Genomic DNA, 13,885 nt, shown 5'->3' on the forward strand with positions numbered 1-13,885 from the left:
CATGCCCCACCCCGCCGGCCCGGGCCCCGCCCCTCGTCCAGCCCCGCCCACCTCAGGCCCCTCCCCCGGCCCGGGCCGGTCGGCGGCGGTGTGGGCCGGCAGGATCCGGACTCGGCTATCGGCGCCGGGCACGGGCTAGAGGACTGAGCGTCCGGGAACGCGTCCGGCCCGCCCCGCGGGGTCGGGGGTGGCCTGGGTGAGTGCGGCCGCCCACCTGGGGCCCACTTTTCCGGCTCCCGCCCGGACCCACTTCCGGGGCCGCCACTTTCACTTTCTCTTCGGCCGGAACCCCGCCCCTCCCCCTCCGAATCCTGGGGGGCGGCGGAGGGGTCTGGGTTCGGCCGTCACCCCGGCCGCCCGGAGACTAGCGGGGGCTCCGGCCCCGGGTTCGGCGCGCCCCCGCGTCCGCCGTGTTCCTCTTTCTCCTCAGGCTCGGGCTGGGCCCCGCTGCGCTCTGGCGGTCCCACGCGCGGCCGCCCGGCCGACCCTGAGCCCTCCTGGCCGCCCGCTCTCCCCCAGGTGACCCGAGGCAGCGTGAGCCGAACCGCAGCCCCTGAGGGGGATGGGCACAGCCACTCCTGATGGACGACAAGACCAAGCAAGGTGGGCGCAGCGTGGAGGCGGCTGGGGGGCTTGGGGAGGGAGCCGGCCCCCACCACCCGAGGGGCCTGCCGCTGTTTCCTCCTGGGGCACCCAGGCCCTCCCTGATCTCCTGTTCTTTTGCTCTTGTCTCCCCACTGTGCTGGAAGGGTGGGGAGGAGAGAGAGGGTCCCTGTTGGGTCTCCGTGCTGGGACAGTCAGTGACTGACTTAGTAGGAGGAGCTCGTTAGATGATTGTCAGATCCATGCATACCAGGCTGGAATGTGAACCCCAGGAGACTGGGGTGGGGAGCAGGGTTGGGAAGGACTTGGGGGGGATGAGACCGGGCTGGCCCCTGTAGAAATGGACATCCCACTGGATGGAAGGATGTGTGGGAGGGGAGGCGGCAGGGGACCCCCTTACTAACCTGCTGTTGCTGTGCCGGCCCCAGCGGAGGAGATGGCCCTGGGCCTGGCCAGGGCAGTGGCCGGCGGGGATGAGCAGGCGGCCAGGAGGTGCGCTGCCTGGCTGGCCGGGCAGCGAGTGCCGCTGAGCGTGCAGCTCAAGCCGGAGGTCTCCCCAGCCAAGGACATCAGGTGAGCTGGGCTGGGAGCAGTGTGCCTGGAGGCAGGTGCTGCTGTCAGGAAACCTGCTGTCATTTTGTTTCTTTTGCTGTTCTGTCTGTGTTGCTTTCTTTTTGTTTTGACAAAATATTTCAAAGTCACATATTTGATATATTAACTTATTGCACATAATCAAATATAGACATATATATAAGTATAATCAACTATACTTATACAAATGTAGTATATTTGTTGTTACATAAATATATTCAATAGATATATCAGATATGTTTGTTATTTAATTAGATATTTAACATATATTTAAGTTATAGATATATAATTTGGAGGGGGCGCGTGACAGGATAAGTAGAGACAGAACTTCCATTCACTGGTTCAGTCCCCAGATGATTACAATGGCTGCGACTGCATGAGGCCAAAACCAGGAGCCCAGAGTTCCATCAGGGTCCCCCACGTGGTGCAGGGTCGGTCCCCAGGCTTTGGGCCGTCCTCTGCTGCTTCCCCAGGCACATTTGACGGCAGCTGGATGGGAAGTGAGGCAGCCAAGACGTGAACCAGCACTGTAAGGCAGGGTGCTGGTTTTCCTGGCAGGGCTGAGCTTGTGGCGTGCCAGCCGAGCTGGTGACAACCTGGTGTAAGCAGATCTGGAGGCAGGTGGCCTGGGGCGGGGCTCTGGTCCCCGCTGGCCCTAGAGTCATCCTGCTGCTGTCTCCTTACTCTCCCGTTAGTGGCCTCCATTCTGACGTTCGCCTCATGGTCCAAAATGCTGCCAACCCTGACCATCACACAAAAGGCACACTTTTTTTTTAAGATTAATTTTAAAGATGGAATTAGAGAGCTTTCCCATTCACGGGTATACTTCCCAAATGCCTACAACAGTCGGGGCTGGCCAGACCAAAGCCAGGAGCCAGGTGTTTCATGTGGGTTGCCCATGTGGGTGGCAGGAGCTTAGACCTGGCCCTTACCTGCTGCCTCGCAAGGAGTGTGTTAGCCAGAAGCTGAATTTGCAGTGGAGTAGCCAAGACTGGAATGGCTGGCACGGAGATGCAAGTGGATCGGCCGGGGACCTGCCTGCTATGTCCAACACTTGTGTTTGTACTCTCTCTCTCTCTCTTTTTTAGATTTACTTATTTGAACAGCAGAGTTACAAAGGGAGCATGAGCAAGTGAGCTTTTCTATGCACTGGTTCAGTGCTCAAATGGCCATGAGGGTCAGAGAGCTGGAGCTTCTCCTGGGTCTCCCATGTGGGTGGCAGGGACCCAAGCACTTGTGCCCTCCTCTGCTGCTTTCCCAGGTGCATTAGCAGGGAGCTGGCTCAGAGCAGAGCAGCGGGATTTGAATCCGTGACCATATGAGATGCTCTGCAGGCAGAGGCTTAACCCACTGTGCCATACCGTCAGCTCCCAGCAGTCACTTTTTTATATGGACAAACTCTTGTCACTTCCCATTTGATTCCATGCACCGGCTTTATGGACACGGTATTTTCCTAGCCTTCCTGAAGGGACCAGCTAGACTTTCCTGCTCTGCCCCCTGTAGGGTTGTTCCCCTGGCCATCAGTGGGCTGGTGCCGAGGACAGATTCAGTGAACCCACACTGAGCTCAGTGACCTCTCCACTCGACAGCAGCTGCTCCTGCTGTGGCTGAAGCTTGAGGGCGCGAGTACTGGGAGAGGTTGGAGAGGAGGGGCGCCCAGGGCCTGGGTTTGCTGTAGTTTGCGTGGTCCCAAAAGCTGCAGGGAGGCGGTGAGCAATAGCAATAACTGTAAGCAGTAGCTGCTAATACTGGAGGAGACCCCCAGGGTGTGGAATCCCAGCCAGGAGCCGGGTGGCCTGGCACTGAGGCGGGTCCTTGCCACTTCCTCTCCCTTCCCCGCAGGCTGCGGGTGAACGTGGAGGATGCGCAGATGTACACGGTCACCATCTGGCTCATGGTGCGGCCTGACATGACGGTGGCTTCCCTCAAGGACATGGTGAGTGTTGGGCTGGGGTGTGCCGCCAGCCTGCCCTCCTGCCCCCACTTCCCCTGCTGCCTCTACACACCACCCCGCCATCGCCCTGTCTCGGTGCCCTGGCAGGTTTTCCTGGACTACGGCTTCCCACCTGTCCTGCAGCAGTGGGTGATTGGGCAGCGGCTGGCACGAGACCAGGAAACCCTGCATTCCCACGGCGTGCGGCGGAATGGGGACAGTGCCTACCTGTACCTGCTGTCGGCGCGCAGCACCTCGCTCAACCCCCAGGAACTGCATCGCCAGCGGCAGCTGCGGATGCTGGAAGGTGCGTGCGGTGGGAAGGCCCTGTCCGCTGTCCGCTGCAGGAGCAGCTGGTGTTGGCAGGAGCACTGCACCATCCGACCCTGTGACCCTGTGACCCTGGGTGACCAGCTCACTGCCATCCTTGCTGCTCAGTTTTCTAAATTTGTTGCTTGATGATGATGACGACGATCATGATCAAGGTTTAAAGTTTGGGAAGTATTTCAGATCTGCAGCAAAGTCATTTAAAACCCTTGTGGGCTGTGCCTGTGGATCCCCGCAGGTGCACGCCTCTGCCTACACAGGCTTTGCTGCTTAAGTTGGTCTCTGGACTGAGTTGTACCTGCACCGCTGTCCCTCGCTCTGGCAGTTCAAGCCATCTGCTTGCCCTGGTGGAGGAAGTAGGCTTGGAGGCGGCACTGCGAGGCCTCCTTCATGCCATTCACATGTTCCCAGAAAGACCTGCTAGTGGAACTGAGCTGTCACGCTTGGGCCTCGGCAGGAGCCTTTCCAGACACAGTGAAGTAGGAGGACCCTGGTCCGGGTTTCTGCCCCTTCAGTGCAGGAACCACAGGACCACGACTCAGAAGAGCTTTCAGCTAGGAGGTCCTGGTGCACTTAGTGATGGAGCAGGTCCTGTTGCCGGCAAGAGTGGCCTGGAGCCATCGGGAGGAGCGGTGAATGGAGGGGCAGGAGGTGGGTGTGCTCCAGTGACTCAGGGGTCACACAGGACTGCCACCTCCTTGCCTGTTCTACAGATCTGGGCCTCAAGGACCTCATGCTGCAGCCCCGGGGCCCCCTGGAGGTGCCCACCCCAAAACCTGCAGCCTCCCAGGAGCCTGGCTGGGGGCAGCCAGATGCAATTCCTGAGCCTCCACCGGTAAGCAACTGCCGCTGCTCCCCACCCTCTTGCCCACCCTGCTCATCCCTGCCTAGCTCATGCTCCCTGTGCCTCCAGGTGGGCTGGCAGTGCCCCGGGTGCACTTTCATCAACAAACCCACACGGCCAGGCTGTGAGATGTGCTGCCGGGCACGGCCCGAGGCCTACCAGGTCCCTGCCTCATACCAGCCGGACGAGGAAGAGCGTGCACGCCTGGCGAGTGAGGAGGAGAGCCTGCGCCAGTACCAGCAGGTGGGCATGGAAGTCCCGGGCTGGGCACGGCCTACACCCTGGCAGCCGGGGGGAAGCCTAGGCTGGGAAGGGAGGTCCCTGTGTGCACTGCCACTCTCAGGTCGGTATTGCCTCGCCCACTCACACTGCTGGCTTGACCCTACACTTACTTGGATGACCTCTTCCTCAAGGTCACCCTGTGGCTGAGACCAGCTCCCTGGTGGTGACAGCCCCATCTTCATGTGGGCTGCAGCGCCACCTTTGGCCTTGACCTCTCCTGCCCATATTGTTGGCTGTGACCCTGGCAGGCCTCAGCCTAGACCCTACCCTGTCCATCTGTGACCTGGCTCCTACAGTACCCAACGTGACCTGCCCTTGCCCCTCCCCACCCCTCTCTCTGTGGTGTGACCTGTTCCCACCTTCCCCTGAGCTTGTTCTGAGCCCTCCCTCCTCCCTGGGGATGACTGCATCCCATGTCCCTCCCATAGCCTGCCCTGAGGGGACCAGGGGCATCCCCCAGAGCATGCCTGCCCTCTGCCTTGGACACCGGGCCCTCCCGGCTGTACCCACTGTGATCCTCCCCACTCGGCCCATTCACAGCTCTGCTCTCTGGCTTTACCGCCTCCTTGCCCCTGACCTTGGCCCAGCTCAGCCCTTCTCCCCTGGGCATGGTCTGGTTTACTTCCTTGGCAGGGCTGTGAGACCCTGGACTCCCATTACTGCAGCCCTGTTTGTCACAGGGCTCTAGCCTCCCACTGCAGCCCCGGCCTGAGCCTGCCTGGCTCCCATCCCCATCAGTTTCCTCCCGACCCCACTCCACATCCTGCTCCTCCCAGCCTGGCCAATCCCAGCCTAGCTCAGCATCCTGACTCTGGCCTGGCTCTGACTTGCCCCCTGGCCCCACCCCACTCCGCTTGTCCAGCGGAAACAGCAGCAGCAGGAGGGGAACTACCTGCAGCACATCCAGGTGGAGCAGCGAAGCCTGGTCCTGAATGCAGAGCCCACTGAGTGCCCAGTGTGCTACTCGGCGCTGGGGCCCGGCGAGGCCGTGGTGCTGCGGGAGTGTCTGCACACCTTCTGCAGGTGCGGCCCGCCCTGGGGTGGAGCTCTAAGCCCAGGGTGCAGGGCTGAGTGGGTGGGGCCCGAGGTAGGCCGCCTCCCCATTGTGCTGATAGAGAGGCAGCTGAAAGGCCACTGAGCTCTTTAGAGCTGCCCGGACTGGAAGTGGGCATCCTAGCTGCCTTGCCTAACGATCTCAACTGTCCTGACCAGGGGAAGGGAGTGAGACCTAATACCGATCCCAGCTCTGTGCTCCACCCCAAGGGTGGGCAGGCCATTCCTCTCTTGTGCCACTGCTTGGGCCTGGCCCTCCATCTCTGGGTGGTAGGACTGTATACTTGTCTGCCACAGTGGATGTGTGCGGGCAGCCCTGGGTACCAGGCTTGGCTGCAGCTCCAGGAAGCTGACAGAAGTTGTCACTGTATCAGCTGCCGAGTAGTGGTGGATGCTGTGGCCCTGCCCATGGAGGCCTCATGACCAGAGAATGGGCATGTGGGTGGTAGGAGAGGAGGAGCTGGGTGTCTCCTGAGCCTGGGATTTGCTCTGGGTGGGCACTCAGGCCATCCTGGGGAAGGGTGTGGCTGCAGCTGGGTGGGTGAGACCCCGTGGTGGGTCCCCACCCTTCACTGCCCTCCCCTCCACAGGGAGTGCCTGCAGGGCACCATCCGCAACAGCCAGGAGGCGGAGGTCTCCTGCCCCTTCATTGACAACACCTACTCATGCCAGGGCAAGCTGCTGGAGCGTGAGATCCGGGCGGTAAGGAGGGAAGCCATGGACATGGCTCGTGGGTTTCTCCTACAGGGAGTGGGACTGGCCCCGGGGGAGGCAGCTGGCCCAGGGGCCACCCTTTTGGCGTGGGGGACCTTGTGGCGCGGGGGACCCTGTGGCTGAAGTTAGTGGGTCGAGTCAGATGCTTGCCCTCTCCAGGTTTTGCTCAAGCGTCCAGGGCTCTGAGGGCCACAGAGAGGCACGTGCTCACGGGTGAACCCAGAGCCCCATGGCAGCTTTTGATACGATGGCAGATTGCACCCCAGGCTCGATGTGGAGAACACAGCCATCTGTTCAGCTCCGAAGCTGCCCTGCCAGCGATCATTCTGCTTGGGCTTAGCTGCTGGGCTGCTGGGCTGGTCTCACTGCCATGGCCGTGACCTGGCCCCCTGTGCCCACTGGTCTTGTCCACCTGCAGGGATGCCCATCGTCCTAGGGCTCACAGAGCAGCTGTGGGGAGCCCCTGTACTGTCTAGGTGCCTGCTGCCTGCCTGCTGCTCATAGGTACATGAGCGACTTCTCAGTGGCCACAGCAAGTCACACATACAAGGCCTGTGCCATGTGGGAGGGCCCTGACCCAGAGCGTGGACTCAGCCATGAGAATGAGCACCTGCACCTGTGGGTTTACTGCCACCGCACTTGCTACATTGTCCATGGTCAGGGTCACTGCTGGGCCTCCCTGGGCCTCATCTTTCTCACTGCAGCTCGCCTGCCAGATAAAGACCTGCCTCAGTTGAACACAGCATGGAGACAGGGCCAAAGGTGGCTGAAGTGGGAAAATGCCCCACCTCTCCCAGAAGACATACACAGGACCCCCCTTTTTTAGTATATAAGATTTATTATTATTTTTTTTATTGGAAAGGCAGATATACACAGAGGAGGAGAGACAGAGAGGAAGATCTTCTGTCCACTGATTTCACTCCCCAAGTGGCCGTAACGGCCAAGTGCTGAGCCAATCTGAAGCCAGGAGCCCGGAACTTCTGGGTCTCTCACGTGGGTGTAGGGTCCCAAGGCTTTGGGCCATCCTCTAATGCTTTCCCAGGCCACAAATAGGGATCGGGATGGGAAACAGGGCTGGTGCCTATATGGGATCCCTGTGGGTGCAAGGCAAGGACTTGAGCCACTAGGCTACTACACTAGGCCCCCACAGGACCCCTTTTATTACACTGTTCCTCTCCCCAACCCCTGCTGCCCAGCTTCACTGGAGCCCCAGGGCCATGCCCCAGTGAGCAGAGGGGGTGGATGCGGTATTTCACATCCCTTCAGCAGGTGTGTTTTCACCTGCCTTGTATGGCCCGCTGCTGAGGGGAAGTGGGGGTGTGGGGCTTCCCTGGGAGCTGAGAGAGTGGCTGAGTGTGGCTGAGAGTTGGGCAGCAACAGAGGGATGCAGAAGTGAGATTTTATTTTTAAAATTGGTTTATTTGAAAAGCAGAACAATAAGATTGGCCATGTGCCGGCTCGCTTTCCAGATGCTACCAAGAACCAGGTCTAGGCCAGGCCAAAGCCAGGGGCCTGGAAGTTCATCCAGGTTTCCTGCATCGGGTGGCAGGGACTCAGGCACTCAGGCCGGCTTCCACTGCTGTCCCAGGGAGAGCAGCAGGGAACTGGTGCGGCTGGAACTTGAATATGTGCTCACATGGGATCCAGTACTGCAGGCCGAACTTAACCTGCTGCGCTAGCCTTGAGGCTTTTTTTTTTTTTTTTTAACAAAACAAAATGCCTAAGCTGTGGAGCCAGAGTGGAGGTTGGAAGTGGCCAGGGCCCTCATGTCCAGGGACCTATCCCCCATTCCACCCCCATTGCATTATGTGTGTGTGTTGTTTGAGCAGCGTGGGGGTTTAAGCAGCCAGCTTTATTACGTGGGCTGTGCACACAATCAGACCCGTGCAGGGTGAGCGTGTTACCACCACACATCAAGGGGAAGGATGCAGGTGTGATGCCGCCCTCAGGACGGCCTGCATGAGGGAGCAGCTGCCTTTCCAGTGCATAGCCTGGTTCTACTCCGGCTTTGAGCGGCTGTGTTTTCCTGTTTAGGTAACGCTTCATAAGGGTTCTGTAGGGTGTCCATCCTTGTGGAGCACTTTGTTGGGATGAACTTGAGTTGGAGGCTGGGTACCCTAGGATGCTGGAAACATTTACCGCCACTTTGCTTCCTCGGAGTGTGACCTGCTAGGATGCTAGCTAGCTGTGCCACATTTCCCAATCTTGGCCATTTTTAAAATTTCTGTAGCATGGGTTCAAGCACTTGGGCCATAAGCTGGAGCAGCCGCACACACTGGCAGCCATATCAAAGGCCAGCCCCACAGGTGGTAGCTTTGCTCAGTGTACTCAATGCTTGGCTCTTGGGTGGAGTATTTTGCTCAGAGGGTTACTTGAAAAAAAGAACTTGGAATTTGCTGGAGTTCTTGGGCTAGGGGCTTCCTGAGGGGTGTTTGGTGCCAGAAGGGCCCATGTCACGTGCTGGAGCCCCAGGTGATGTGGCCATGGTGTGCTGGCAGCTCCTGTCCCCCGAAGAGTACCAGCGTTTTCTGGACTTGAGTGTCTCCATTGCCGAGAACCGGAGTGCCTTCAGCTACCACTGCAAGACCCCGGACTGCAAAGGCTGGTGTTTCTTTGAGGATGACGTCAACGAGTTTACGTGCCCAGTGTGTTTCCATGTCAACTGCCTGCTCTGCAAGGTAGGGGTGGGATGCACCCTGCTGGTCCCGGAGCTTGTGGCCCTCAGTGCTTGCTGTCCTGGGAGGGAGCCGATACTGCCTGAAGCCACAGCTTCTCACTGCACATCAGAAGAGTCTGGCTTGATTCTCTCCCAAGCTCTAAGACCATGGACCAAGTCCCAGTCTGGCCCAGGAGTCTTGGTCTCTTCCTGGGCTCCATCCCGCCCCAGCCCCAAGTCTGACCCAGCTCTGAGCTCACATTCTATCCCAAACTCTCACTTAGCCTGCTCCCCCACTCCAGCCCAAGCCTGCTGCTGACTGCTCCTTGGTCCCAGACCCAGACTGAGTTCCAGGCCCTGTCCCAAGGGGAGCTCTACCCCTTCTCCATCCAGCTGTCTGTTCCAATCACTTTACAGGGTGGTAGCTGAGGTGAGGAGCAGGTGGGGAGCCCAGGGCCCGTGAGCTGCTGTAGGGAGAGCTCTCCAGGGAGGACTGTGCCTGTCTTCATGGAGCTTTGTCCTGGGTAACGGCTCCTCCTCCCCACCTGGTGTCCTCATCCATAAAACAGGCATAGGCACGCCAAGTGAGACCCACGTCCATGGGTGCTAAGCCCAGGGGCTGCTGTGGCAGAGTGAGTTAGGGCGTTCCTTGCAGTGAAGGCAGCTCATTTGGGCACTGGTGTATGTCCCGGTAGCACCACTTGTGATCCAGCTCCCTGCTCAGGGTCTGGAGGGCAGTAGAGGGTGATGCTGGGGTTCCTTCTCCCATGTGGGAGACCCTGAGGAAGCACTTGCTTTCTATTAGCCATTTGGGGAGTGACCCAGCATTAAGTCCTTAGCAAGATGTCTGCTCAAAAACCAAATGAAAAAAAAAATGCCTGCTGAACTTCTGCCTCTCCCCATTTTCTCCCTAAGATATTTATTTAAAAGGCAGTTACAAAGTGGGGGTACTATTCCATCCATTGGTTCACTCCATAAGTGGCTGCAGTAGCCAGGGCAAGCCAGGCCAAAGCCAGGAGCTTCCTCCAAATCTCCTATGTGAGTGGCAGAGGCTGGGTGTCACCTGCTGCTTCCCAGGAAATGAATGAACAGTGAGCTGGATTCCAAGTGGAGTGGCAGGACATGGGATGGTGGTGTTATAGGCCATAGCGCCAGCCCCCCTCTGCTGCCTAGGCCCTCAGGGCCCTCCTCACGGGGGCCCCTCCTTATGGGAGGATCCTGCCTCCTGCAGGCCATCCACGAGCACATGAACTGCAGGGAGTATCAAGACGACCTGGCCCTGCGGGCACAGAACGATGTGGCTGCCCGGCAGACGACAGAGATGCTGAGGGTGAGGCTGGGCCAGGGCTGGGCGGTCACTCATCCTGGAGGCTCGGCCCTTTCCTTGCAGTCATTGCCAAGTGGGCAGGTGGTGAGCATCAGGAGGAGTGTCTGGTGACAGCAGGGGACCACAAGGACAAAAAAGTGGCAGCCAGATGCAGCCGGGCCTGAGCAATACAGCACAAGAGTGGAACTCCACAGCTCTGGGGGGGTTGGGGAACCAAGGGGGCGGCTACAACCTGCAGCAGGGGAGAGGTGGGGGTAAGGCCACGCTGGGCAGCTGCCCTATCTCCATCCCCGTCCGCTCCCAGCTGATGCTGCAGCAGGGGGAGGCCATGCACTGCCCACAGTGCCAAATCGTCGTCCAGAAGAAGGATGGCTGCGACTGGATCCGCTGCACCGTCTGCCACACGGAGATCTGCTGGGTCACCAAGGGTCCACGCTGGGGCCCTGGGGTGAGTCCTCGGGGTGCCCTCGTGGAGTCTGCCCTAGAGGAGGGCTTGGGAAACTGGCCAACCTGCCATTGCACCTGTACACTTGTCAAGGTCAGAAAGTTTACCTCTTCCCACGGCCAAACAAGGCAGAGCTGAACAATGTCCTGCTATACATGAACGTCAGTTCACACTGCAGTTCATGTCCATACGGTTTCTAGTATGGGTGTGCCCGTCTGCACACAGGCTGTTGTGGTTCTTTCCCTTGGGGACCAGGCCCAGGTGGCCTTCCAGGCTAGGGTACAGCGAGCAAAGGAATTGAGACCCTGGCCCAGGCCCATGTTGGCTGTGTTGGACACCTGCTGCTCTGTGGCTTACCTTCTGCTGGGGAAATGAACAGGCTTGTCAGATCAGGTGAATGGCATGGCAGCCAGGGGAAGAGGATGGGTGCTGTCTCTGCTGGGGCTGGGCTCCTGGAACAAGGGTCCTGGTTAGGACAGCTAGACCCAAAGGCACATGGAGCCCGAGGAAGCCACGCACTCACCTGCCAATGCAACACACCTTCTGGTACAGGCAGGCAACTCGGTGGCTCTATGAGGTCCTGGAGCTAGGAGTTGTGCAAGCCCAGGAGGTACTCCCTGTTGCCTCCTGGGGCAGGCTGTAGCTCCAAGGCTGCTTTGGACAGGGTGACTGACAGGACCCTGGCCCGAGAGGGGACAGGTACTCAGGACTGGACAGTGTCCTCACTTCCCTTACATTCTCCCTGCTTCCTCTTATCCTCTAGGGTCCAGGGGACACCAGCGGAGGCTGCCGCTGCCGAATGAATGGAGTTCCTTGCCACCCAAGCTGCCAGAACTGCCACTGAACCTCAGCTGGCCAAATGCCTTCACTGACCCAATTGGGTCTGGTACAGAGAGATGCACTGCCGTGGCCGCAAGCCAAGGGGCAATCTGGCCCACCCGAGCTGGCTGCCATTTAGTCCCATGTGCCCCATGCCTTTGCCCTCCGCTGGGGCTGCTACGTTTGACTCCAGTCCTCCCCGGCCGCCCTTGATGCTGAACACCAAACATTTGCAGCCTTGTCCCTTCCTGCCGGCTTTCTGGGGGCACTGCTGTGGCCGGGGACCGCTGCTAACCTCATAAGGGCCTTGAAACTCAGCCTGTTGGCTTGGGCCAGGACCCTTCTGCCCCCACAAGTTGATTAAAGTGGTTTTTCAGGAAGGGTTAAGTGTGGCCTCCCTGAGGGGTGACAGCCCCAAGGATTGCAGGCCCAGAAGAGCCTGAGCATGCCACGGGAGGGTGGCCACGGGAGGGTGACGTGTTGGCCCCTCTCTGCAGCAGGCTGAGCCTGGATGCCTGCCTGTGGGGCAAGGCTGCTCCTGGGCCACTGGGTGGCCGAGCAGACTGTGTCAAGAGGGTCTGGAGGTCAGCAGGGGCTTGGTGGGAGGGAGTAGGGCAGCAACTGAAGCAGCAGCACCCACTGCTGGGATGGCACCCCAAGTAGTGTGCAACTGACTGACCTGTACCCATGCTAGTCCTGGTGCTCGGGGGTCTGCATGCAATCCATCCTGTGATCCCTCTCTCTGTGGGCTGAGGGTGCCCCTGCCATGCAAGGGCCACGGGTGGGTAGGTCTACAGGACAGGGCCTGTGCCAGTGTGGACTGGCACTGCTGCCCAGCGTCTGCTATCAAGGCTCAGAGTAGCTGAGCTCAGGCACCATAGCAGAGGCCGAGTTGGCTTAGGAGTCCACAGGGCAGGCTCAGGCCGCCTTTCGGTTCTGGGGCCACAAAGGGCCTGGCAGAGCCAGATGGCCCGAAGGAAAGCAGCCCAGTGTGAGACTGCTGGGCTACAGGCCAGCGAGAGCGGAGTGCAACTCCTCTGCTGCACTCGGCCTGGCTGGGTACTGCGCAGCCCATGCTCTTGGTCCACCCTGGACTGAGAAATCAGACTCGATTGCCAGCTTGATAATAGCAGCTCCTTAGTTCCACGTGGCAAGAGCAGACATGTCCCTCTTGGGCAACCTCCAGTTGCCGCAGTCCACGTCACCTTGGGCTTCTCACCGGGAAGGTGCCCTTGAAATGTTCCTTTCCACCTCAGGCTTTAGAGGAAACGAAGCATCTAGAGTGGAACCACGGCAGGTGGGTGTTACACTTGCTGTGTCCTTCCCCTGGTCCTCCCTGCAGGCACCAACGTGGCATGTACACCAGGCCCCCAAACTAAAATAAATCTTAAAAAATAAAAGTTCAGGGCCCAGCGCAGTAACCTAGCGGCTAAAGTTGTCACCTTGTGCATGCTGAGATCCCATATGGGTGCCGGTTCTAATCCCAGTGGCTGCACTCCCATCCAGTGCCTGCTTTTGGCCTGGGAAAGCGGTCAAGGATGGCCCAAAGCCTTGGGACCCTGCACTGGAAGAGGCTCCGGGCTCCTGGCTTCAGATTGGCTCAGCACTTGGCCGTTGCGGTCACTTGGGGAGTGAATCAATTGGACAGAAGAGCTTCCTCTCTCTCTTGTCTCCTCTTTGTATATCTGACTTGCAGTAAAAGATATATAAATCTAAAAAGAAATAAGTAAATCCTTATGAATTTTTATTTTTTTAAAGAGCCAGTGCTGTGGCACTGTGGATTAAGCCATCACTTGCAATGCTAGCATCTTTTCTTGAAGCACTGGCTTGAGTCCCAACTGCTCTGCCTTCAGTCCATCCATTCCCTGCCAGTGTGCAGATGGTGACCCAAGTCCTTGGTCCCTGCCACATAGCAGACCAGCGTGGAGCTCCTGCTGCTCCTGCTTTCAGCCTGGTGCAGGTTTACCTACTGGGCCACATGAGGGGGAGTAAAGCAGCAGCTAGAGGATGCCCTTATCTCTCCGTTTGCCATCCTGCCTTTGAAATAAATTTAAAGATTTACAGAGAGGAGAGACAGATCTTCCATCTGCTGGTTGACCCCCCACTCCATAGCTGCAGCAGTTGCAAGCTGAGCTGATCCAAAGTCAGGAACTTCTAGGTCTCCCATCTGGGTACAGAGGTCCAGGGTTTAAGGCCATCCTCTACTGCTTTCCCAGGTCACAGTCAGGGAGCTGGATGGGAAGTAGAGCAGCCACGACACAAACCAGCCCCCACAAATATCTTTTAAAAAT

At 58.7% G+C, this 13,885-nt stretch overlaps 1 protein-coding gene across 3 annotated transcripts; it reads left to right on the plus strand.

The window, feature by feature from the left end:
• Nucleotides 1–83: 83 nt before the first annotated feature.
• RBCK1 (RANBP2-type and C3HC4-type zinc finger containing 1) lies at nucleotides 84–11,971 on the plus strand. Of its 3 annotated transcripts, XM_040981685.1 has the most exons (13): nucleotides 84–196; nucleotides 520–603; nucleotides 1,032–1,176; nucleotides 3,037–3,130; nucleotides 3,236–3,434; nucleotides 4,168–4,289; nucleotides 4,368–4,541; nucleotides 5,443–5,603; nucleotides 6,224–6,335; nucleotides 8,846–9,025; nucleotides 10,235–10,333; nucleotides 10,635–10,778; nucleotides 11,539–11,971. In XM_040981685.1, the coding sequence occupies exons 2-13, from the start codon at nucleotides 582–584 to the stop codon at nucleotides 11,617–11,619; spliced, it is 1,533 nt and encodes a 510-aa protein (XP_040837619.1). In that variant the 5' UTR covers nucleotides 84–196; nucleotides 520–581; the 3' UTR covers nucleotides 11,620–11,971. The 3 variants fall into 3 exon arrangements, with proteins under 3 accessions (XP_040837619.1, XP_040837620.1, XP_040837621.1); XM_040981686.1 differs by lacking the exons at nucleotides 84–196; nucleotides 1,032–1,176 and having other exon boundaries at nucleotides 236–603; XM_040981687.1 differs by lacking the exons at nucleotides 84–196; nucleotides 520–603; nucleotides 1,032–1,176 and adding an exon at nucleotides 2,490–2,639.
• Nucleotides 11,972–13,885: the final 1,914 nt, after the last annotated feature.

Source organism: Ochotona curzoniae, unplaced genomic scaffold (genome assembly GCF_017591425.1).
Source record: "Ochotona curzoniae isolate NIBS_2020 unplaced genomic scaffold, NIBS_Ocur_1.0 contig_3520, whole genome shotgun sequence".
NCBI classification, from domain to species: domain Eukaryota; kingdom Metazoa; phylum Chordata; class Mammalia; order Lagomorpha; family Ochotonidae; genus Ochotona; species Ochotona curzoniae.